Genomic DNA, 25,368 nt, shown 5'->3' on the forward strand with positions numbered 1-25,368 from the left:
ATTTCTGACAAGCTACTCTGCTTGGTGACTGGGGAGAGGTAACCCTAGCCTGCAGCTTGCCGAGCTTGTCTGAACTTGTTTGAACCATTTTTGCTGACCTGATCCATCTGTCTGACCAAGGCTCCAATGCCGGAGCACCTGATCAGGCTAACCTGTTGACCCTGAGGTCTGAGTCTACCCTGGGCCTGGTGAAGTGGTGAAGCCCAGAAGTGGTCCAGCTTCCCTGCCATGTGGGTGTAGTCATCTCTGGAGCTGCTGGGAATTATGGATAACTCTTTTTTATCCTAAGCACCTCACAAACTTTATGAGCGAAGTCTGTGATATGCTTGCTCTAGGGATGAATGTGCAGATTTGCAGAATAGAACATTTTTTCCCATGAACTGAAACACACCCATTTTCGGTGCTTAGAACAGTGCTTGGCACATAGTAAACGTGTAACAAATGCCATCATTATTATTATCAATTTCTCTAAGCAACATTGTTAACAAGTTATATTTTCTTTAAGGTTCAAGCAGATGATCATCACATTCAAAAAGTGGGGGTCTAAGTTTGTCCTTTAGAAATTTTCAGGTGGGTTTAGTTGTCCTACTGGCTTCTAGGAACCCAAATAGTTCAATCAGGTTAAACTATTAAACAAATAATCCTATCAGAGTAAAAGTAGTCAAAAGACTATGTTGAGCACATGGGCTTCATTTTAAAAATAAAATCCTATATCTAATGGACAAATCAAAGGAAAGAGAGCTGAGACAACAAACATTTTGTTATCTCGTGATGTTGGTACAATCCAAATTGATTTATTTTAACTGATTTTGGCTCTGGTCTAGATGCTATGCTACATTTCCTTAAACCCATCTTTTTCTAAATGATTTTATGTTAAATGTTAAAATACTGGTCCAAACTATGAGGATCTAATAATGTCCTCTGTTAGTTACAAAAATAAAATCAGGTTGAAAGAAAAATAAGTTGAATGATAATTTAAAGTAGAAAACACTTCCAATTGAATGCAGAATTGACTGTCTCTGTTCTTTTAAATTGCTGCAGCAGTTATTTGTAGAAAAAAATTATTTCCCGCCAACAACTGAGTCTAGATAAACTCAGTGGAGCAGAAAATTGCATCCAACCTAAGTTGTATGGTGCCTCAGTGTATTTTATTAAATCAAAATGGTTTTTCCAAAAGCGATGCATGTGCTGTGCAAATACAGTAGACTTAGAGAGAAATTTTTTTAAAAAATGTTAAGGAATTTTTGAGTTTATTCCATGTAATTCATCACTTCCTTAAGCACTTTTGTGCACATATATTTTTATTTATTTGTATATTTACTTATTCATTCAACTACTTATACCTGAGTACAGTGCTCTGCACACAATAAGTGCTCAATAATTAATCATATCCCACCTTGACTACTGCATCAGTTTTCTAGCAGAACTTCCTGTCTCCTGTCTCTTTCCGCTCCAATCTATAGTTCACTCTACCTGGATTTTTTTTTAAATTCAATCCGTATCTTCCCACTCCTCAAAAAAACGTGCGTCACCCATCTATCTCCGCGACAAACAGAAACTTCTTAACACTGGCTTAAAAGCACTCAATCCTCCTCGTACTTTACCTCCCAGTCTCCTACTTCAACCTACCTGCAGACTTCACTCCTCTAACACTAACCTACTCACTGTACTTTGATGTCATCTTTCTTGTGATTGATTCCTTGCCCAAGTCCTCCCTCTGGCCTGGAACTCTCCCCACCTTCATATCAATCGATCAATCAATCATATTTATTGAGCACTGTGTGCAAGAGAACTGTACTAAGCACTTGGGATAGTACAATGTATTTGACAGATTGCTACTCTCCCCACCTTCAAGACCTATTATCAATCAATCAATCATATTTATTGAGCACTTACTGTGTGCAAAGCCCTGTACTATCCACTTGACACTGTACTAAGCACTTGCAGTGTACTAAGCGCTTGCATTGTACTAAGTGCAACAATATAATAGACCAATTCCTCAATTCCTTGCAACATGGTTTAGTGGATAGAGCATGGGCTCGGGAGTCAGAAGGTCATGGGTTCTAATCCTGCCTCCGTCACATGTCTGCTCTAGGACCTTGGGCAAGTCACTTCACTGGGCCTCAGTTACCTCATCTGTAAAATGGGGATTAAGAGAGTGAGCCCTCTGTGGAACAAGAACTGTGCCCACCTCATTAACCTGTATCTACCCCGTCGCTTAGAATAGTGCTTGGCATACAGTAAGTGCTTAACAAGTACCATAATTTTTTTCCCCACAGTGAGCTTACAGTCTAAAATCATATTTCATAGGGAAGCAGTGTGGCATAGTAGAAAGAGCACTGGAACCCGCTGTTGGGTAGGGACCGTCTCTATATGTTGCCAACTTGTACTTCCCAAGCACTTAGTACAGTGCTCTGCACACAGTAAACACTAAATACAATTGAATGAATGAATGAATGGTCTGGGAGTCAAAGGACCTGGGTTCCAATCCCAACTTTACCACATACCTGTATGTGATGTTGGGTAAGTCACTTAACTTCTCCATACATTAGTTCCTTCATCTGCAAAATGGGGGTTCAATACCTGTTCTCCCTCTTACTTAGACCTTAAGCCCCATGTGGGTCCTGATTATCTTGTATCTATCCCAGTACTCAGTACAGTGCTTGGTACATAGTAAATATTTAAATACCACAATTATATCTCCTCCAAGAGGCTTTCCATTAATAAGACCTCCCTTCTGAATTGCCTATACACTAAGTACTTTGATATTCACTCCTCCTCCAACTCCACAAAACAATTGTAATTTATGCTGCTCCTCTAGTCTGTAAGCTCTTTACAGGCTCTCTAATAGCTTCATCTTGTCCATACTTCACTGCTGCCTGTACCACTTTTCTAATACAGCACTCTGTGCATACCTCAGTACTCTTTAAAAACCTCCAGCAGTTGCTCATCCACGTCTTTATCAATGAGAAACTTCTCACCCTCAGCTTTAAGGACCAGTCAGCTCTTGCCAACTACTATCCACTCATACACTTTGGTTCTCTGACACCAACCTACTCATGGAGCCATGTTCTCATCTCTCTTACCACTGAGCTCTTGCACATGCCCTCCTTCCTGCCTGGAACTTTCATTCTTGCAATTGTATTTTTTGAGTGCTTACTGTGTGCAGAACACTGTACTGAGCTCTTGGAGATACAACAAAAAACAGACACGTTCCCTGCCCACGAGCTTACAGTATAGAGGAGGGGATGACAGACATCAATACAAATAAATAAATTATATTCATTTCATACAGAAGTGCTGTGGAGGTGGGAGGGGAGATGAACAAAAGGAGAAGGCCACCCCTCTTTCTATCTTCAAATCACAACTCCTCCAGGAAGCTCTCCCTGACTAATCTCTTACGGTCCTATCCTGGTTCCCTTCCTAGGTTGTCATCCAAGTACATCAGAAGCAGCGTAGCTCAGTGGAAAGAGCATGGGCTTTGGAGTCAGAGGTCATGGGTTCAAAAATTTATTCTTTTGTTCCAAGTGCTTAGTACAGTGCTTTACACACAGTAAACACTCAATAAACATGATTGAATGAGTTACACATGCTGTCTACTCCCATTAGTTAGAAAGCTTCTTGTGGGGCAGGGACATGTCACAGTACCCCATCTCTTAGTAGAGTTTTTTGCACAAATTAAGCACTTGATAAATGAGAAGCGGTGTGCTCAGTGGAAAGAGCGTGGGCTTGGGAGTCAGAGGGCATGGGTTCTAATCCCAGTTCCTCCACTTGTATGCTTTGTGACCTTGGGCCTCAGTTACCTTATCTGTAAAATGGGGATTAAGACTGTGAGCCCCACGTGGGACAACCTGATTACCTTGTCTCCCCCTCAGCATGTAGAACAGTGCTTGGCACATAGTAAGTGCTTAACAAATGCCATTATTATTATTATTATTATTATTAATGCTAGTAATGATAGTAATTGTACAGAGCTCTGCTTAAACACTGTTGATGCTAACAGTGGAAGTAATTTACATTAGGAAAGAGAAAGCCAATTCTAAGAAAGTTTTAGTTTCTGAGAATGACTTTGAAAAATATTAACTACGCCTCTTGATTTACAAAATTCCTTTTAACTTTTTGGTTAGTAGAATTTCTCTTGTTTCCTTCGGTAAATGGGTTCATTTTTGTCTGTGAGGCCTGAGGGCTGGGAGAAACCCTGTTCCCTCACAGATTCCTCAGCCCACAGAGATCCAGGGAATTCCCAGGAACAGATCAGTTGTCCTTGGAAGGTCTGGAAGTCTGTCTGTTTCACCCTGACTTGCTCCCTTTGTTTTTCCCTGCTTCCCGCCCCACAGCACTTATGTACATATCTGTAATTTATTTATGTGTATTGATGTCTGTCTCCCCTCCTCTAGACTGTAAGCTCGTTGTGGGCAGGGAATGTATCCATTTATTGTTGTATTGTACTCTCCCAAGCGCTTAGTACTGTGCTCTGCACACAGTAAGCACTCAATAAGACTGACTGACTGAATGAATGATGCAGGAAAATTTCCCTCAAGCCAACCAAAGCCATCAACATTATGATCAATAGCATTATTGAGTGACTATGGTGACTATAGCACTATGCTAGTCAATCAAGAATACAAAACCCCCTCCTCTCTGTTTCTTACTTAAACCCGTCTGTGCAGAACCAGCCTGGGTATAGAGAGGGCTTCCCACAATTGCTACAAATCCCTCTACCCTCCTCAGCCCATGTTCAAGCCCAAATTCAATCTCCTGATTTTTTTGGCATCTCCAAGGAGTGGTTACCGAACCCCCCATGGACAAGCAGAGCCAATGATGTTCTTGCTGGGTTCTGAGGGAGAATGGCTAACTTCTCTGTGCCTCAGTTCCTTCGTCTGTAAAATGGGAATTTAGAAGGGGAGCCCTATGTAGGACAGGGACTGTGCCCAAGCCCATTATCTTGTTATCTATCCCAATACTTAGAACAGTGCCTGGCACATAGTAAGTGCTTAGCAAACACACAATTATTATTATTATTATTAATATTAATGTCATATATAACAATCATATTATATTATATATTACATATAATAATAATGACTCTCCAGTGATGTTTTCACACAGTGAAAAGCTGCTGACAATTTCAGGGTCCCTTTAAGGGATAAGGAAATGTCAGGCTTTTGAGTTTTTTTAAAAGGTATTTGTTAAACACTTACTATGTGTCAAACACTGTTCTAAGCCTTAGAGTAGGTACAAATTACTTAGGTTGGACACAATCCCTGTCCCACGTGGGGGTCACAGTCAAATTAAGATGGAGAACAGGAGAACTGAGGCACAGAAAAATCGAGTGAGTTGCCCAAGTTCACATACGCAGCAAACATTTGGCAATGCTGGAATTAGAACCCAGGTCTTCTGACTCCCAGAACTGTGCAATTTCCATTAGGCCACGCTGCTTCTCTTCCCAAAATGTGACCTCATCCATTCCACAGATTCTAACTATAACTCCATAAAGACAAAAACAACATTTTAAAAAGCTACCAGTCCCAAGTTTTAGAACTTCATTTCATATCTGCAGTGTTGTGTTTATACTTCAGCAACTCAAAAACTACTTGGCAAATGTTTGTTATTACAAGCACAATTAGATCTCCTCCATATCACTGTAACATCACCTACAATACTCACCAAGTAATATAGCCAAAGTCAATTTACGCCTTTGGGAACTGTTACAAATATCTGAAAGATGGAATTACATGGGGAAAAAAATGATAGAAAACCTTTACCTTTAAGCAGTAGAGGCATGAAAGGAATTTTTGGAGGCTTCATCTTTTTGAATGCATCTCTATAGGCTTTGTGATTCAGAGAAGGATCCTACAAAACCATTTTGGGTACAAAGAAAAAAATCAATATGCTATAAAAAGAACAATTTAAAATCCATTTTAAACCTCATGATGTGAACATGATTCAGCTATAAAGAGGCTTTCCCTCAAAATGAAGTAGATAAAGGTTTCCTTGGAGAAGTGACTTAATGAATTGATCAGAAATGTAAACAATAGATGAAATACAAGTTATTGCTTTTTAGTTATTGCCTGCCAGAGAGCCGCCTTTCAATCACTCTATAATTTTCTCCCCATAGTTAGGAACAGGAGTTTCAGCATAATTTCTGTCAGACAGCATCTGAAAAGTGCTTTTGTTATCCACATTTCAAAGAAAAACTACCCCCATAATCCATACAGTATTTCCTGGCCCTTCAGAGAAATAAGTGAATCCTGAAATACTGCAAAAACTCTAGCACTCCACCAAAGAGAACACATTACATGTCAGAAATTTTTTTGTACCCCAAATATAGATTGTTTCAATTCTGAAAACAGGTGATCATTGCTTAAGATCTGGCCTAAAAACCATGTGAAATTATACTTTGAATTTTCTATTTCTGATTTCCTTTCCCAAAATGACAGACTCTCAGCGCTTATTTACCAAGGGAAGTGTTGTTATAAACCACTGTCATTCCACAGACTAGGCAAAGAGTATAGTCTAGTAGACAAGAAAATGACTTCGGAGATATCTGATGTTATGTCAGGTCCTTGTCAGGTCACTGATCTGAGAAGAGCAAACACTGACAAGACAAAGACAGATAGAAACCAAAGCAAGCAATTGCAGCTTCTTCCTGCTACTTACCGTCAAACTTTCAAGTTCAGAGAAAAGTTTCTTAAACTTCCCAGGAATTTTCTAAGTACATAAACAAAAAAAAAAGAAATTTAAAATAGGAAAGTATACTTTTTTGTTTGTGTTTTTTCATCTGAAATTTCTGTACAAACACATCAACGAACTGCTACTTAATTGGTCCTCATTATCCTTTTATTCCTGGCCTTCCCCAAAGAGTAGAGTACATACTATTTATGGAAATGTCCACGTACTTCGAGAATCCAGCCACGCCAGAAATTACATACAGTGTTTATTCTTTTATGAAAATTGTTTTGTAGGTGCTGGATTTGAGTTATTTGACACAACTTTGATGCATGCTTTGTGATTCTTAATAGCCATGTGAAACTGAGAATAATGAAGTAGGCTGTCAATGACTATAAAAATGGCATAATTACATTTCTCAGCAGTGTGCCAAATATTCAAAATGTCATAAACACTTCTGTCTCTTTAAATAATGAAACAAGGGATGACACTGAGCAGGTCAAAGTCTCAAATGCACAAGAGATTTCCACAGGTGTCATCTAAGGTGAATGGGCCCTGATACTCTGCAGTCATTGAAATAGCAGCCGGATGACAATGAAAGATATGATATTAAACAACGAAGTATAAATGCAATGAGGTGAATAACTGTGGTGCCTATGTTAGTGCAAAACTTTGATATTTTTAAAATGCTTTCTTTGCAAAAATTTCACAGTAGTATGAATGTCATTTTGCAAATACATTGAAACTGACTATTTGATTAGAATCAAAACAGAGTACTTCTGGAAAACCACATAAAAAAAGATCTATTCAAAAATCTGTCAAACCAAAAATAAATCAAACTTCTAAATGGAACTTCTGGAGAAACTAAATGAACTTGGCACTTCAAGAATCATTCTTATAAGTAAATGAAATGTATGTCTGATGTATAATCCAACACACTGTATTTGCTGCAGATAAAGAACTTCTGCAGTTCAAATTAATATGTGTAAGAAATGAAATTGTGATTAGAGAGAAAGGAAGCATTAAAGTCAAAGAGTATCATAATAAATATATTTTTCATCCCATTTTAGCAAAAGGAATACATTGCTCATTTTTATTTTGGTAACAGAAGTCACTGCCCCGACTGAGATTGAAGTGGATAAGGGGCTTGTAGAGGGTTGCAATTTGTTTCTCAGTTATGGGCCTGTTTCTCACACTCATTTCACAGTGAAAAGACTGAGCATAGAGGGAAAAGCATAGTAAAAGACTGAAAACTCCTTGAGGGAAGGAATTGTAACTACCAACTCTACTGTACTCTCCCAAGCACTTAGTACAGTGCTTTCCACAAAATGAATTCTCAATAAATACCACTGATTGATGGGTTACAAGGGATGGGTTTATGATTCAGGGTCACAAATCAACACCTAGTAAAGCAAAATATTTTGAAAAATTTTAGGAAAACTAAGAATTGAATGCACATTTGAGGGCTCAGAATTCTAAATTAGATATTTAACTAGGCATGCACAACTCTCATTTTTATTTGCTCCCGGTGGTTACTTTCCTACCTGGGTACTCAAATGCTTCACTTTAGAGTATTAGGGACTTCAGTTGTTTTGCAATGTTTCCCTCCCTCAATAGACTTTGAAAATATTGGCCTCTAGGGCTTCCTTAAAGAGGGAATATGATTAGTCCTAGTGGCTACTGCAAGGAATTGGGAATGATACCATCCGGGGTCCCTTTCAAATCTCCGCTCATTAATATCCATAACTTTTGAATTTCATTCCCAAACTTTTAAGTCCACTGGTCAGGCTAACTTCCTGATTAAAAAAAACAGTCAAGTGTGCGCCTCCATTTCCCCATTTGTTAAGAAACTATATTTTGGAAAGGGATGAAATAATGAAATTCCCCACGTGATAATTGAGAGTGAATGTACTGAAAAGCTTTTTTAAGACATTAGGATAGTCTCTGGATAATTTTGACTAGAGAAAATCTTGCCTGAAATAACCAGACAATCAAGAACAAAGAGTCCTCTAGGACAATTTGCTATTGGAGATCCAGGCATAAACAAATGAGTCTCCTAAGCTCATATTAATTTCCATAATTTTTATTAATTCACCTGAGTGTAGGATTCCTTGAATTTACCATTTTGAATCATTTTGGAGATCTAGAGCCTTCCAAAGAAATCCTGTTTCAATTTTACCTTTAGATTCAGGGTCTCTTGAATTACTCTTTTCTGCTTTGCTCTCTTTTGTCAGCCCTTCCTGATTTGAGAGTCATTCGTAAATGGGATTAGTTTATAGAAAACGGTGAGCAAACTAATTAGGCCAGACAATCATAGACAAAACACCAATCCTTGGGTATTTCCCTTCTCCATAATATTTCCCACTCTCCCTAGGAAGTTGGCAATTAGGAAAATTCCAAATTGCTGTTTTTTTCTTTTCAGCAAATACTTTAACATTTTATTTCATTTCCCAATTCTTATCCTCAAAACAACACTGACTGAATTTCTCAAAAGGGGAATTAAGGTATTCTTAAACATTTCAATCAAATTATTTTAAATGAAGTGTTTGCAATTTCTTTTCTTGTAGTTGAGACCACGGATTTTAAAAAAATCACTAAATAACCTACCAAAACTGATCTCTAAATGATATCATGACTTACCTCCCAGGTCTGTGACAATCGGCTGATAGAAGCAGTGTTGAGACCCATGACGATGGCAAAGAAGGAGTTCAAATTTCTTTGGGCTTTGCAGCTGTGGAACAAAAGACAGTAGACCCCTTATTTTCAAGATAACTATATCATATGAAAGGTGAGAAGTGTCTCATGTTTCATTGAATTTCATCAGCATGCAAGGGTCAGCTGTCCCTGTCAATACTAAACCCCAGCATATCCACTCAACCGCCATTTCTAAAGCTGTTGACTCCATAATTTTGAAAATGAAAATTCCAAATGTCTCACCTATACCTCTCTTTTAGAGGCTCAAATTTCTGATTATGGTTAATTTTCTTTATCGACTTAAAGGAAACTTTCTCCTACTTATTCCGTGAGCTCGTTATGGGACAGGATCTATGTCTGACCTGATTAACTTGTATCTATCGCAGCGCTTAGAACAGCACTTGACACATAGTAAGCGCTTAACAAATACCAGAATAGTAATATTATTTCTCATAAATTGTAGACCATCTCATCTACATTTATTGTGTTCTCCCTCCAGAGTGCCAATACAGAGCTCTGAAACAGTAGGTGCTCAGTAAATACTGATAAATTTTTATCATCTCCTTTTCAAAATAGAACACCAGTTTGTTTTCTATGCTTCTGGCAGCAGTGCTAGAGGCCTGCATATAAAGTTAACTGCTTCTCTCTTGGCAAGTTACTCTCATTCAATCAATCGCATTTACTGAGTGCTTACTGTGTGCATGTTGACCGGTTTATAGATCTCTGTCATATCAAAAGACCTTTGGGCTTTTGATATTCATCCCACCTCAACCCCACAGCACTTAATGTACATATCTTTAAATTAGATATTACAGATTACCTTTTCATATGAATGTCTGTCTCCCCATCTAGACTGTAAGCTCACTGTGAGCAGGGAACATGTTTGCTAATTCTGTTGCACTGTATTCCTCCAAGTGCTTAGTACAGTGCTCTGCACATAATAAGCATGCAATAGATACCACTGATTGATTGCTTGATGCGCAACACCATGTGATCTTCATACAATCTCATCACACTACCATGACCTCACGTCCAATATCCTACATTAACTAATTCTCTCCAGCAGGTTAGCTATTATTATATTTATCTATTATTCTATTTATTCTAATGATTTTGTTTTGTTGTCTGTCTCCCCCTTCTAGACTGTGAGCCCGTTGTTGGGTAGTGACCGTCTCTATATGTTGCCGACTTGTACTTTCCAAGTGCTTAGTACAGTGCTCTGCACACAGTAAGTGCTCAATAAATACGACTGACTGAATGAAATGAAATAAATAATATTTACATTATAAATAATAAATAAAAATAAAATAATGTTTCTGAATCTACCTTTATCATTTTTATTCATTCACTCAATTGTATTTATTGAGTGTTTACTGTGTGCAAAGCACTGTACTAAGCACGGGAGAGTACAACACAGACACATTCCCTGCCTACCACAAGCTCACAGTCTAGAAAATAAGGAAAATCTACAAGTAGGACTATTTAGCAAGTGTCACTATCTAGTGATATCTCTTGTGCTATCAATCTTTAGTCTCTAGAGACTTTTGGGAAAGGGCCAATCTCTCTATTTTCTAGCATCATTTATGATACAATTTTTCTTATATATTCATGCCTTTATTGCCTGCTTAATATGTGCCCAGTGCTTCATATAATGCCAGCGCTAATTCAAGCCCAGATGGGACCAACACCAGGATTCACTCTGACGGATTCCAGGATGTACTGACAGATCGGCCCTCACTGAAGATTCTAGTTCCCCTGTAGGACAGCCTCTGCTCAAAGAAATTACATCAGTACAATCCACAGAGGAAGGGAAGGGATGCTGTTCCAGCCAGACATTTCCTGAAAATATGAATATGCAAATAGCAAGCCAACAAGCAAAGGGAAGCATTTCACAGGTGGAAATAACTTATTCCCCCTGGTTATTTTAACTGGAATCGTTATAAGGAAATTAACTGTGCAATTCTTTTTGTAGTCTGTTACATAGACAAGGGATACATAATAAATAATTCAAGAGGAAGGGGAACATATGGAGATGGTGGGGCTCCATATCACTGTTCTTAAGACATGGATATAACTTTCCATAGAAACAGACCTGGCTGGTGTCATCCTAGTCCTTGAAGACTATCTGGCTCTTTCTTTAATAACTTTATCACCAGGGGAAGTTGGAAAAGGCCTCTCCACTGACAGGACCAACTTCTCCAGGGATTTCAAAGGCCAGATTTACTGAAGCAAACCTAAACTGGGGCTAACAGCGCAATGCTTGCTGAGAGGATGGAAAGGCACATGGTAAAAGATCTGTCGGGAAAGAAGAAAAGCAGCATGGACTAGTGGATAGAGCACGGATCGTGGGTACTAATCCCAGCTCCGTCACTTGTCTGCTTTGTTACCTTGGACAAGTCATTTCACTTCTCTGGGCCTGTTACCTCATCTATAAAATGGAGATAAAGACGGTGAGCCCCATCTGGGACACAGACTGTGACCAATATGATTAGATTGTATCTATCCCAGTGCTTAGTTCAGGGTCTGGCACATAGTAATCACTTAACAAATATAAGAGAAAAAGAGGGAGAGAGAGAGAGAGAGAGAGAGAGAGAGAGAGAGAGAGAGAGAGAGAGAGAGAGAGAGCGCACATGAGCACAAATGCTCAGGAAGACAGAGACCTTTAGGAGCAGAAGAGCTGGACACCAGATTTCCCAGTCAGTCAATCCCATTTATTGAGTGCTTACTGTGTGCAGAGCACTGTACTAGGTGCTTAGGATAGAACAGTATAACAATAAGACACATTTCCAGCCCAAAAGGAGCTTGCAGTGCTTCTCCTGGACTATCTTCTCTTACCCTTGCTTGCCTTACACAGTTTCTCTCTGGCTAGTTTCCCATATCCCAGGTCCTCTTCAATCAGGGCAAACATATCCCCACTCCACAATGTCATCTCCCTCCCACATACTCATTTGCAAAGATGTGTGCACACTTCCGGGGCAAAGATTGCCTACGTGATGTATAAATTTTATAAATGTTCAAAGATAACTCATAGCATCCACCCAGATGGAGGAGGTTTCCAGAGACTATATGGTTCAGCTCTCTCAGTTTCCGGGGGAGCATAAAAATATGCTTGCCTGACCATGTCAAAAGGAATACAGGAAAGATGCAAAAAGCAGGGAGGGGACTCAGGGAGCAAAGTGCATAGCCAACCTCCCTTTCTGCTGATCGGCTGGCTCCGGGATCCCCCTGCTACAAGCCTGGTGATTTGGAGCTACAACTGCATGAGGAGAAAAATCTGGAGGCCTGCTGGCTTTTCAAAGATCTGTGACTTTCACCCTTACTTCCTCACATCAGTCTTCTGCCCCTGAAGCCCAGGGGCACACAGTTGGAACCTTCATAGTTATGGTGACCAGGAATCCCACTTTGGGGCAATGGCCTAGTGGATAGAGCATGGGACTGGGAGTCAGAAGGTCATGGAGAAGCAGCGTGGCTCAGTGGAAAGAGCCCGGGCTTTGGAGTCAGAGGTCATGGGTTCAAATCCCAGCTCTGCCACTTGTCAGCTGTGTGACTTTGGGCAAGTCACTTCACTTCTCTGGGCCTCAGTTACCTCCTCTGTAAAAGGGGGATTAAGACTGTGAGCCCTCCTTGGGACAACCTGATCACCTTGTAACCTCTCCAGTGCTGAGAACAGTGCTTTGCACATAGTAAGCGCTTAATAAATGCTATTATTATTATTATTATTATTATTATTATTATTATTATGGATTCTAATCCTGGCTCTGTCATTTGTCTGCTGGGTGACTTCACTGTGCCTCAGTTACCTCATCTGTACAACGGGGACTGGGACTGTGTGTCCAACCTGATTTGCCTGAATCCACCCCAGCGCTTTGTATGATGCCTGTCACAAAGTAAGTGCTTAACAAATACCACACTTATTATGTCTGATGGTCCACTTTTATGTCCCATTTGGGGTTTTCCTGGCATCAACAACAAGAGCAACTCTCTCCTCGACCCCCTCCAATCTGGCTTCCATCCCTTTCATTCCACTGAAACTGCCCTCTCAAAGGTCACCAATGACCTCCTGCTTGCCAATCCAATGGCTCCTACTCTATCCTAATCCTCCTCGACCTCCCAGCTGCCTTTGACTCTGTGGACCACCCCCTTCTCCTCAATACGCTATCCAACCTTGGCTTCACAGACACCGTCCTCTCCTGGTTCTCCTCTTATTTCTCTGGCCGTTCATTCTGAGTCTCCTTTGCGGGTTCCTCCTCCCCCTCCTATCCCCTTACTGTAGGGGTTCCTCAAGGGTCAGTTCTTGGTCCCCTTCTGTTCTCTATTTACACTCACCCCCTCGGTGAACTCATTTGCTTCCATGGCTTCAAATATCATCTCTACGCTGATGACACCCAAATCTACATCTCAAGAAAAGAGCCATTTCTTTAGGAGCATAGAAGGAGAGGGTGATAGGGCAGAGGAGGAAACTGCATGTTCTAGTAGTGAAGGAATAAATCAGGAAAAAAAAGACAGCTTGAAATGAACAGGGTGAATGAGGCAACAGGGTGAATGAGGCAACAGGGTGAAAGGCATTCAGAAAAGAAAAGGAAAATGACCTAAGTTACATATGGGTAGAAAAAAAGAACATAGGTAGAAAGAACTAAAACAGAAAGTAACAAAAGAGAACCCAACAAAAGGTAAAATAACAAGCAAGGAAAAATGGAAGGATGGGGAGAGGAGGAAGAGGAGAAGTGAAGGAACAGAAAGATTCAGGATAGCAAGTGTGAATTTCTACCCCAGTGCTTAGTATAGTGTCCAGATTGGACTGTGTCCAACCTGATTAACTTGTATCTACCCCAGCACTTTGAACAGTAAGCACTTAACAAGTACCATAATAATTTATTAATTATTATTATTATAGTTCTTGGCACATAGGAAACTGAACAAATATTATTATTAGTAATAATAATAATAATTCAATCGTATTTATTGAGTGCTTACTGTGTGCAGAGCACTGTACTAAGTGCTTGGGAAGTACAAGTGGATGTATTATACAAGAATAATGTGGATGTGTGGACAAAAATAGCTGGAGAAAAGATGAGAGAGGCGGCAGGGATGGTGGCTAGGCAGGTGAGGTAATTTAATAATTATAATAACAATAATAACAATAATTATGGTATTTGTTAAGTGCTTACTATGTGTCAGGCACTTTACTAAGTGTTGGGGTGGATACAAGCAAATCGGGTTGGACATAGTCCCTGTCCTGCAGAGGGCTCAAAGTCTTAATCTCCATTTTACAGATAACTGAGGCATAGAGAAAGCAAGTGACTTGACCAAGGTCACACAGCAGACAAGTGGCCGAGCTGGGATTAGAACCCATGATCTTCTGATTCCCAGATTAGAGGGTGAATAGGGGAAGTTGAGAGTTAATTTCTACACTGCATAAAAATTAAGTTATTTGGGCAGAGGTCTAAACTCCAATGACATCTTGTCCAGCTTCAGTTGATGAGTTTTGGATAATCCATAAAATAAGGACCTGAATGTCCTACGTTTATCTATCATTTATTCATCATCATTTAGCTTTCAAACTTTTACAGTCATTCATTATTCCCATGATATACCTGCATCTTTGTGAAACAGAGGTGAATATGTGGGGTGGGAGGGAGAGAAATCCCCAACTCTGAATTCAAAAAATTCCAGTTACTTTATACAGTGCTGAACTGATTACTGCTCAATTCCAAACCTTCAAGCTCCTGAACAATTTCGACCCCCACAATGAAGCATTTAGTGCAAATGCAAATAATGATTTTTAAATTATTTCCCTTAACCTGTACAACACCAAGCGTTCAATTTTTTTTGCCAGAACCATCATTTTATGTTCAGAATACAAGTTCACCACCACCCAAATCATAACCCCATGCTTTTTGTCAATCATCTCAAGAAAGCATGAGTCCTGGGGCTCATTTTATGCTGTGGATCACTTACTGAGCAGCAATTTTGATGAATTTTTTCACTAGCTGCACACGCTTGCAAAGCTGGTTGCAGAGCAGGATCTCTGTGGAAACCCAGAGCTGAACTTCATTGCACCTCTGAAGCAGAAGGCTGAGATTCACAGTGTTTTCACTACTTCCTTGTCTGCTGAAGGTGAAGTAAATAAGTTCTTGCTGGAAGACAATGCATTTCAAAATTAGGTTTTTTTTAGTGTGGTCACAAAATTCAACAAGTGTTATCTTTATATCTCCCGCTGAGTTTTTAATCAGTCAATTAATTGTATAAAGTGTCAAATTCCCACCATCTGGTCTTTAGGCAAGAGAAACAACAAATAAGATTGAGAATCCTCAAGTACTAGATCTCATACCGCTACCGAGCATGTTTTAGTAATAGGGGAAGGAAGAAGGAATCAAGAAAACATACTATGCATGTGGACTGTAATACTAGAGCTTGGAACAAAGGGAGAGATTTCTGGGCAGAGAAGCCAATCTGAGAAGCTGAGAAAAATCAAGATGGGGCTTAGAATGGAAGGGGAAGAACAAAAGAGCAAGTAGAGTAAGGTGGATGAAGTGTAGCTTAGTAAAAAGACCACAGGATTTAGGGTCAGGAGATGTGAGTTCTAAACACAGCTCCAATATTTGCCTGCTGTCAATTATTTTCATTCATTTAATCATATTTATTGAGCGTTTACTGTGTGCAGACCACTGTACTAAGCGCTTGGGAAGTACAAGTTGGGACCATATAGAGACAGTCCCTACCCAACAACAGGCTCACAGTCTGGAAGGGGGAGACAGACAACAAAACTAAACATGTAGACAGGTGTCAAAATCATCAGAACAAATAGAATTATAGCTATATAATAATAATAATGGCATTTATTAAGCGCTTACTATGTGCAAAGCACTGTTCTAAGCGCTGGGGAAGTTACAAGGTAATCAGGTTGTCCCACATGGCGCTCACAGTCCTAATCCCCATTTTACAGATGAGGTAATTGAGGCACAGAGAACTTAAGGGATTTGCCCCAAGTCACACAGCTGACAATTGGCAGAGGCAGGATTCGAACCCATGACCTCTGACTCCAAGGCCCGTGCTCTTTCCACTGAGCCATGCTGCTTGCCCGTGCTCTTTCCATTAAGCCATACTGCTTCTACATCATTAACAAAATTAATAGAATAGTAAATATGTACAAGTAAAATAGAGTGATACATCTGTACAAATATATACAAGTGCTGTGAGAGGGAAGGAGGTAGGGCATGGGGGATGGGGAGGAGGATAGGAAACAGGGGGCTCAGTCTGGGAAGGCCTCTTGGAGGAGGTGCCTCAGTTTTCTCATTTGGATAATAGGAATTGACTACCCTGTTTTCCCCCGCCTTAGACTGAGAGACTCATGAGGGTCAGGAATTTAATGAGATCTGCTTGTAAATATGTTACACCAATGCCTGTCTCAGTGCTTGGCCTGTAGCAGGCCATTAAATGCCACAGTTGTAATTATTCATCATCAATAACAGGCAAAAAGTGAACAGAGATAAAATACATAGAAGAGTGAAATTAAGAAAGTACTGAGAGGGCTTGATCCCAGGTTTCCCATTTATCTTCAAGAGTTCTGACCTGCTATTACTAATATTAGACTCAACCCCAGGCTGTTGCCACTCTCCAAACTGACTACTTCAGAACTAATAAGGTGCATATCTGGTAGAAAAACAAATTCAAAGCAGAAGAACAATTTTGTTGTAAAAAATGACAATAGACAAAAATCAATTCTTGAATTTCACCTCTAGGCTTACTTGGGTGTCCTAATGCTGGAAGTTTTCCCAGGGCACTAACAAGAAAAAGGCATTGTAGAGACATTCCATAATTAAAGAAAAAAATGTATGTTCTCTGAATTGGGCATAGGAGGTCCTACTCTTAGCCAGAGAGGAAAAATATTGTTAGCATAATCCAATCAATCAAGTGCAGACCACAGTATTAGGCACTTTGGAGAGTTCAATACAATAGAGCTGGTAGACATAATCCCAGCCCACAAGGAGATTACAGTCTAACTCCAAATTCCTACATATGCAGGAATTTACTTTTATCACCTCTTCATTCCTGAAAAAGCTTACTGTTCAGGATCACCTATAACTGTCCTCAACATTTCTTTACTTTTCCACTGGTCAAAAATGTCACTGATCCACAATTATAGGAGAAACTACTAAGGGAAAATTAGGATTCCATACTATCCTTGGTTTCTTAAACAAACTCTTGGATGTCTCAGTTGCCTGACCTAAATTAATGCCATATACTTCATTACATATTGAACTAAACTCCTGCACAGTTTTTCCAAAACATTCCTTTTTGGAACAAGTGAATATCATGACAAATTGTTTCCAAAGTTAAATAGTAGATAAACCATTTTTGTGTCTTTTCAGTACATATATTTGATTTCTTAATGTTCATTTTAAGAAGTCTACATGCATTCATATGATTTTTTTAATGGCATTTATTAAGCACTTACTATATGCAAAGCAAATGACAGCATTTCTGTATGTCTCAGTATTTCTAGGAATACTGTCATGCCTTTTTTTCCCCCACCACATTGAGAAAACCTAAATTATCCTTTGAGGCACCCTGACATGACAATACACCATTATATCACAAGATGATGAATTGTGCATTCAAACCCAGGCCTAATTCTAACTACATTGGATGATCCATTCGATGAATTTTCATCCCTTTAAAAGGAGGCATCTAAGCATAGAGAAAGAAAAGATTACAGTTCTGCCTGCCTAATATGGAGGCAAAAGACCAAGTGTTTTTGATATATTCCTGTATAACTACACAAAAATGACTTTCCAAGAGAGGCGCAAAGCATTAATAGCAATCTTTGTGTGCTTTGATTCTTACCTCGTGAATTGAATTGAACAGACTCCAATCAAAGTTCATTAATTCCAAGGCAAGATCCCAAGTGTTCATTCCCAAAATCCGCATCGACCTCTGCTGTGATTCTTCATTTTCAGTGAACGGGTTCTAAATCAATGGACAGGAGCGAAAATATCCTGAATAATTCCCAAATGTTTCGCACTGAATTAGTTACAATTCTGAGGCATTAGAAATTCTTATTAGAAAAATCATTATCTCTGAGTGCCCTTAATCATTTCCCCGGGCTCTTCACCTTCATTGAGTTGCAGCGAATTTAGGAAACAGCTTGGATTCAGGAAAATGGGATCAATGATTTTTTAAAGAATTGAATTAGCACCTCTCTTTTCATCTGCACCACAATCCAAATATGAAACTCTGCCGAGGCCAGCGTAATGAAAACAAAATCCCTGAAATCACTTTGGCTTCTGATCTGCATTAATGTACCAGCAGGGTTAGTGTAAAAACAAACAAAAGAAATGTCATGGTGCACTTCAATAAAGACAGACACGGAATTTACAAGAAATCATGTAATGTATCTCATAACAGAATCCACATTTACAAATTTCATCCAAATGCCAGTTATGTGAAGAACCAAAATGTTATTTGCTGGATAAATAAAAAAGACAAAATAACGAGCAAAGGGATTTTTTAGCATATTACATAAGGCTTTTCTACAACACTGCTTTTTTTCTATACCAAGCACAAATGCATTTTTCATCATTAAAATTTGGCATGAATGATTACTTAAATGAAAACTATAATCATGACCAATTTGACTATCAGTGTTGTGACAATCATATGATTTGTCCCTTCTGTAGTCATTTTTTAATTTGAAACCAATAGTATTGAACTGGTTTGTTAGTCTCTTTTGAAGGCTGAGTTCTGTTCAACTGAAAAGGACTGTTAGAGCCCATGAAGTGCCAGTTTTAATTTAGAGCCCTGTGGCCCCACACAAATTTATGTGCTTGGATCTTCATGTCTTTCAAAATAGGACAAATTTGAGTGCACTATTTCCCTCCGACAGGAACTCAGTCCTTTAACAGTCATAGTGGTGGGCAGTGAATGTGTCTAGAGAAGCAGCGTGTCTCAGTGGAAAGAGCACGAGCTTTGGAGTCAGAGTCATGGGTTCAAATCTCAGCTCCGCCACTTGTCACCTGTGTGACTTTGGGCAAGTCACTTAACTTCTCTGGGCCTCAGTTACCTCATCTGTAAAATAGGGACTGTGAGCCCCCCGTGGGACAACCTGAGCACCTTGTAACCTCCCCCAGCGCTTAGAACAGTGCTTTGTACATAGTGAGCGCTTAATAAATGCCATCATTATTATTATTATCACCCAACTTGGTTATAGTGTATTCTCCCTAAAGCTTATTACAGTGCTCTGTACACAGGAAGTACTCAATACCATTAATTGATTGATGACCATTGTTTTTGAAATGAACTTTCACTGCAATGATCAATAATATATTTTAACAATGGTGTTCAAAGTCATTATTTTTACAAGAGGCTCATTTCCAAGGACATTCAACTTACAGGACTTAGTATTAAAGTCTGCCATGCAAAGTAGTATTAGCTCACTTGCCCAGAGCATAAAGAAATAATAATAATAATAATAATGGCATTTGTTAAGCACTTACTATGAGCAAAGCACTGTTCTAAGCGCTGGGGGGATACAAGGTGATCAGGTTGTCCCACGTGGGGCTCACAGTCTTCATCCCCATTTTACAGATGAGGTAACTGAGGCTCTGAGGAGTTAAGTGACTTGCCCAAGGTCACACAGCAGACATGTGGCGGAGCTGGGATTTGAACCCATGACCACTTACTCCAAAGCCAATGCTCTTTCCACTGAGGGCCTGAGAGTCAAAGGACCTGGGTTCTAATCCCAGCTTTGCTACTTGTCTACTATGTGATCTTGGGCAAATCACTTCACTTCTCTGTGCCTCAGTTATCTCATTTTTCCAGAGCTATGCCAGGTCCCACATGGGAGCAGCCAGTGCTACTGGCGGCCAACTAGTTGTCTGACATAATAATAATAATAATATTCATAAATCATGGTATTAGTTAAGCACTTATTATGTGCTAAGCACTGTAATTGGCGCTGGTATCATACTAAGCACTGACATACTACAGCCTGGGCCTCGAGCCGTGGAGATAGCAAAAAAAAGAAATAAACCTTCTTTTTCATACAGGAATGGCCACATAGGCCCTTAGATTTCCCCCTAAGTGGCATTCAGAATGGCTCTGACTTACTTTCACCTCTGACCCAATCTGATGACTTGTGAAATCCAAGCTGACAGAAGCTGCTTTCCCAAGTGCCAAAGTCATGGGGTTTGAAGGAAGGGAGATTACTCAGAATGCGTCTGTTTAGTGCTATGTTCTACTCTCCCAAGTACTTAGTACAGTGCTTTGCACACAGTAAGCGCTCAATACATATGATTGAACTGAATTGAACCAATGATGTCCTTTTTTTCCTCAGTCCTTGCCAGAAATGCACCTGCGGTGGCTTTAGGGGAAACAATGATTGTCTGCATCCTTTACTTTAGCATCGATGTCTTACTTAAACATGTAAGAACCAGGCATCCCATGCCCCCTTTCCATTGATATTACACCGCAAAGAGATGTTCTTCTAAAATTAGAATTCCTCACCAAAGTGTCGGTCAGGTCTCTTCGGTAAACAAATAGCCGACAAGAGACCTCCATTGATTTTGAGATGGCCAAGTCGTTTGGCTGAAGTTCTTGTTTTTCTTTAAAAACAAAACAATAAAAATGCAAATATAAGTGGGAGGAAAAGTTTTCAAGAGAAATAAACTTACAAGCAAATCAATCTTTAAGTGGTATAGTACATAGTCCTTAATGATAACTCTGGATTCTGATGTTCAAAGTTGATACATCAGTATCTGCTTAGCAACCATACATTATATTAAGAGCACTAAATGGTCATCATTTTCTTACAGAACTATTTTATTTTGACCAAGATTGCAAAAGAACATAATAAAACATGGCAGAGTGATGAAAAATTTTCCTTCTACTTTGAGCACGTCATTTCTCGATTAAAAGTACCAACACCCTCACCCAAATTTCACTAAAAAATATAAATCACTTAAAGCTGGTAAAATGAAGACTACAGAAGTGGCTGAAAACTACCTGCAGGTATCCCAGATACTTTTCAGTTAACCTAACTAGTGGTCAGAAACTTTAATTGTAAATTGTTAAAAAATTGAGACAATTATGACTAGTGCTGAAATCAGATCTTGGCTCTAAACACAATTTCATGCCTCCTGCCTTCCAAAAGTATTAAAAGACTAAATTTGCTTTTACATAAAAAATGTATCAAATTAAATATGGTATTCAACTATAGCAGCACACTGGAGGAATAAGCTATGGCCAGATAGAATTTTTAAATTTCAGCAAATAGAGGTGCATGACTAAGGGTATACATTGCAATACTTGAGAAATGCTGTCTATTAAAATTCTCCCAATTACAAATGAATGTATGCATTAGAGGGAAAAATAGCATTTCACAGGCACCATAGAGATATTAGGTAATTAAAAGAGTTATCTGTCATCAAATTCATGTCTGGCTCTCTGCTGATTCAGAACTAACTACTGAGGGAAATGCCTGTTTTTGTTATGGAGAGTCTCATTCTCGGTGATGGAGTGATTTCTAGGAGGTGCAGCGTGTAATGAACTGGACTGTAATTATTCATATCTATGGCAGTGAACATAAAGATTGATTTACTTGAAAGGTAGAGTTAATATTGCCTTCTTTCAAGTATGATTTCAGAAGTCAGTTCATTCTTAAATATATTAAGCAAGGAATTGTAACAACTGTCTTGTTACAATTGTATGGCAAATATATGAAATTCTTTATCAAGAATTCTGGAAAAGTAAATATTTCTCAATCTTCAATTAAAGCAACTGAGAAATGCAGAAGTAAGCCTCACCACTAATAGCAAAGTTCCATTCAGCCGAGAATTTCTATTCATGATATATATTACCTATATATCTATAATTTATCTATTTATTTATATATTAATGTCTTTCTCCCCCTGTAGACTGTGATCTCATTATGGGCAGGAATGTATCTGTTAGTTGTTATATTGAACTCTCCCAAGCACTTGGTACAGTGCTTTGCACACAATAAGCACTTAATAAATATGATCAAATGAATGAATGATTTAACAGTTGATCTTTTCTCTCACATAAATTCCACTGCAGATGAATCATTTGTAGCTATTTATGCTTACTATTTCATTGGTAGGGGTTGCTACATCTTGCTTTTGGTTACATGTTGTGATTTTTGGAATGATGTTAATTAAATAGAAAATAGCCCTGTCATTTATTTATTTGTTGTTTTCCTAAGCCCTGCACCACAAATGCTAAACACTCAATATGCTAAGTAAATAATTAAATCATCTCCTTTGTCTTCTCTAAGAGTAATGAGACATTAAAAAGGATGGTAAGCAACCTGGTTTACTGGAGACCCTGAGTTCTCACAGGCACCAGTGAAAATGAGGGGGCTGTGTAGGTCACAGAGATCAATAGTGTCAGTTTGTAATCGGTGGGATTTTATTCAAAAGAGGCCATCAACTATTCTTTGTGCTTACATAAAGACTACTAGAAAGAAAAAAACTGTAAACAGACCTAGCGACCAAAGGGTCTAACTGAGGAAGCATTGCTTTTGGCTGCCTTTTTACTCTGTTTCTTTATCCCTGTATTTCCATATGAAGTCCACAGCCACTGTTAACACCAACCAGGCATATAGTTAATGCCTTTGGGCCTCTTTCTTCAGCAATTTTTAGGTGAATTTAAATATGAAACTAGGAAGCTCATCTAGAGTAGAAAATATGAAAAGCTTTGTAATATATTCCAAAACCCTGGAACCCCTGCATGCTGGATTCCTGGAGAGCAAATTCAGTATCCAGTGGTACCCAAGAATTAGTTGTCGTCATGGAAACAATTCCGGTAAGCAGCTTCTTATTGTTACTGTGGTCATCCAGCTGGGGACCCAGAGGTGTACAGCTATACACTTGCTCTACAAAATGTCAACCTTCTTCTTAGAGAGCAGATACAGGAAAAGATTGGTATTCAAAGGCAGAAGATGATTTACCCCCAGTGAACGAGACAGTCACCAGTGCCAGATCGTCCTCTGCTTGCTGGATCTTTTCTGCTACAATTTTCAGTATTTCCTGAGCTGAAGTGGAGACTTTAGCCTTCACACTGACATAGGAGTGTTCGGTGATATACACTCTACAAAAAACTGCACAAAAAAAGAAGTTGTTGGTAAATATAACATTATGGTCATTTTAGGAAGAATTTCCCAAATCACATAACTGCATCTGTGCACAAACACAGCTTCACAGCACACATGTGTTTGTAGGAATGTGTGTGTGTATATTTTTTTTTGAAGGCAGAATTGCTCTTAAATGAAAGGTAAAATTCACATTCCTCCCATTACAGCATCCTCATTCCTTGAAAAGCCACATTGAGAAGTAGCTTGGCTTAGTGGATAGAGCACAGGTCTGGGACTCAGAAGGATCTAGGTTCTAATCTTGACCCCGCCACATGTTTGCTGTGTGACCTCAGGTAAGGCACTTCTCTTCTCTGTGCCTCAGTTACTTCATCTATAAAATGGAGATTAAGAAGATGAGCCCCTTGTGGGATAGAGACTGTGTCCAGCCTGATTAATTTGTACCTTCCCCAGTGCTTAGAACGTGCTTGGCACATAGTAAGTGCTAAACAAGTGCCATAACTATTATGATTATTATATGGTCAAAGGCAGCATTGGGAGGCTTATTTCTGACACCCTCCTCCACCTTGTCAGAGTCGGGGAATGGTTCTGTGTGTAATCAAGATCTGGGCAGCCAGCAAGGATCTGCGTGAAAGAGGGGAAATCAGGCCGCCTGGTCCCAGACATCTCCCCTGGAGAGCACCTGCTGACCAGGTGCTTCAGGACAGTCCTGGCAGTTGGCTGCAGTCCCTTTGGCCACAGATGGGTTTCATATACAAAATCATTATGTGCCTTTCACTTTGCACCATGTCCCTCCCTCCCCACTTTATCGCTTGTTGCACCCAGTGTCCCAGCGGTAATATGAATGGCAGAGACTAGGGAGTAAGAATGACACGGCAAAAGCCATGAGTGCGATATTCAGTTCCTTCACTTGGTACTTCGGTGCCAAGGTTTACGTGACTGGATTGAAACAAAATAATAATAACTATAGAATTTGTTACGCCCCTATATGTGTCAGGCTCTGCAGGAAGCTCTGAGGTGGATATGGCAAATTAGATTGGACACAGACCCCATCCCACATGGGGCTCACAGTCTTAATTCCCATTTTACAGATGAGGGAAAAGAGGCCCAGAAAAGTGAAGTGACTTGCCCAAGGTCACACAGCAGACAAATGGCAGAGCTGGGATTAGAACCCAGGCCCTTCTGACTCTCAGGCCTGTGCTCTATCCACTAGGCCACGCTGCCTCTCGTCATTTGTCCAACTCCAACATCATTCATCAAGCTATCTCAGCTTGTCCTCCTCATTTTGTAAGCTCCAAGGACAAGGATAACATTTTATACTTCTCCTATGAGCCCCCACAAGGGACTAGTTAAGTGCTTTGAATAGCATTCAATAAATTCTGTTGAAGAAGACGATGATGATAATGCTTAGCTGGATGTGAGGGGGAGAACTGTGTTGTTAATCTTTCATAGATTCTGCTAGCATTTCACCCAGGAGAGAGATGGTGGAAATCATCGTGAGTGCAATCCATCAGTCAAGTCTATTTGGATAAGGAAATAACATTCTCAGTTTGGCAAGAAGATAAATCATTTTAGCCACATTCCTTTAAATTTTCTCCCTTGATAATTATCACTGAAGCATCTTGGTTCTTGGCTCCCAGTGGGAAAAAAAAATTCTTCCTCCCAGGACTAAGCAACGTGAGCTTCTCTAAACCAATCCCCTCATTTTCTCTGGATCACCTACTGTGTCTTCTAAGACCAGTGACTGTGCCCTAGAATTGACAAGATGTCAATGTCCACTCTGCAAACTCAAATATTTTGTCTAATTGTGCAGTCGTAACAACAGGATTCCCACCTTTCTCTGAGCACAATTCTTAGTTCTGTTTTGCAGACTAGTGAGTCTACAAGCCTGCAGC

General features: G+C 39.5%; 1 protein-coding gene across 2 annotated transcripts in view; it reads right to left on the minus strand.

Annotated features, from left to right (window-relative positions):
• Positions 1–25,368, minus strand: part of RAPGEF5 (Rap guanine nucleotide exchange factor 5) — a 194,368-nt gene that overhangs the window by 14,010 nt on the left and 154,990 nt on the right. For both annotated transcript variants that reach the window (XM_038767565.1, XM_038767573.1), the window contains 7 exons: positions 23,333–23,482; positions 20,869–20,966; positions 18,211–18,333; positions 15,322–15,500; positions 9,310–9,400; positions 6,661–6,711; positions 5,766–5,853 (listed from right to left, as the gene is read on the minus strand). In XM_038767565.1, coding sequence (XP_038623493.1) covers positions 5,766–5,853; positions 6,661–6,711; positions 9,310–9,400; positions 15,322–15,500; positions 18,211–18,333; positions 20,869–20,966; positions 23,333–23,482 — 780 coding nt within the window. The remainder of the gene's footprint in view (positions 1–5,765; positions 5,854–6,660; positions 6,712–9,309; positions 9,401–15,321; positions 15,501–18,210; positions 18,334–20,868; positions 20,967–23,332; positions 23,483–25,368) is intronic.

The sequence above is a fragment of the Tachyglossus aculeatus genome, chromosome 2, assembly GCF_015852505.1.
Source record: "Tachyglossus aculeatus isolate mTacAcu1 chromosome 2, mTacAcu1.pri, whole genome shotgun sequence".
NCBI lineage: Eukaryota > Metazoa > Chordata > Mammalia > Monotremata > Tachyglossidae > Tachyglossus > Tachyglossus aculeatus.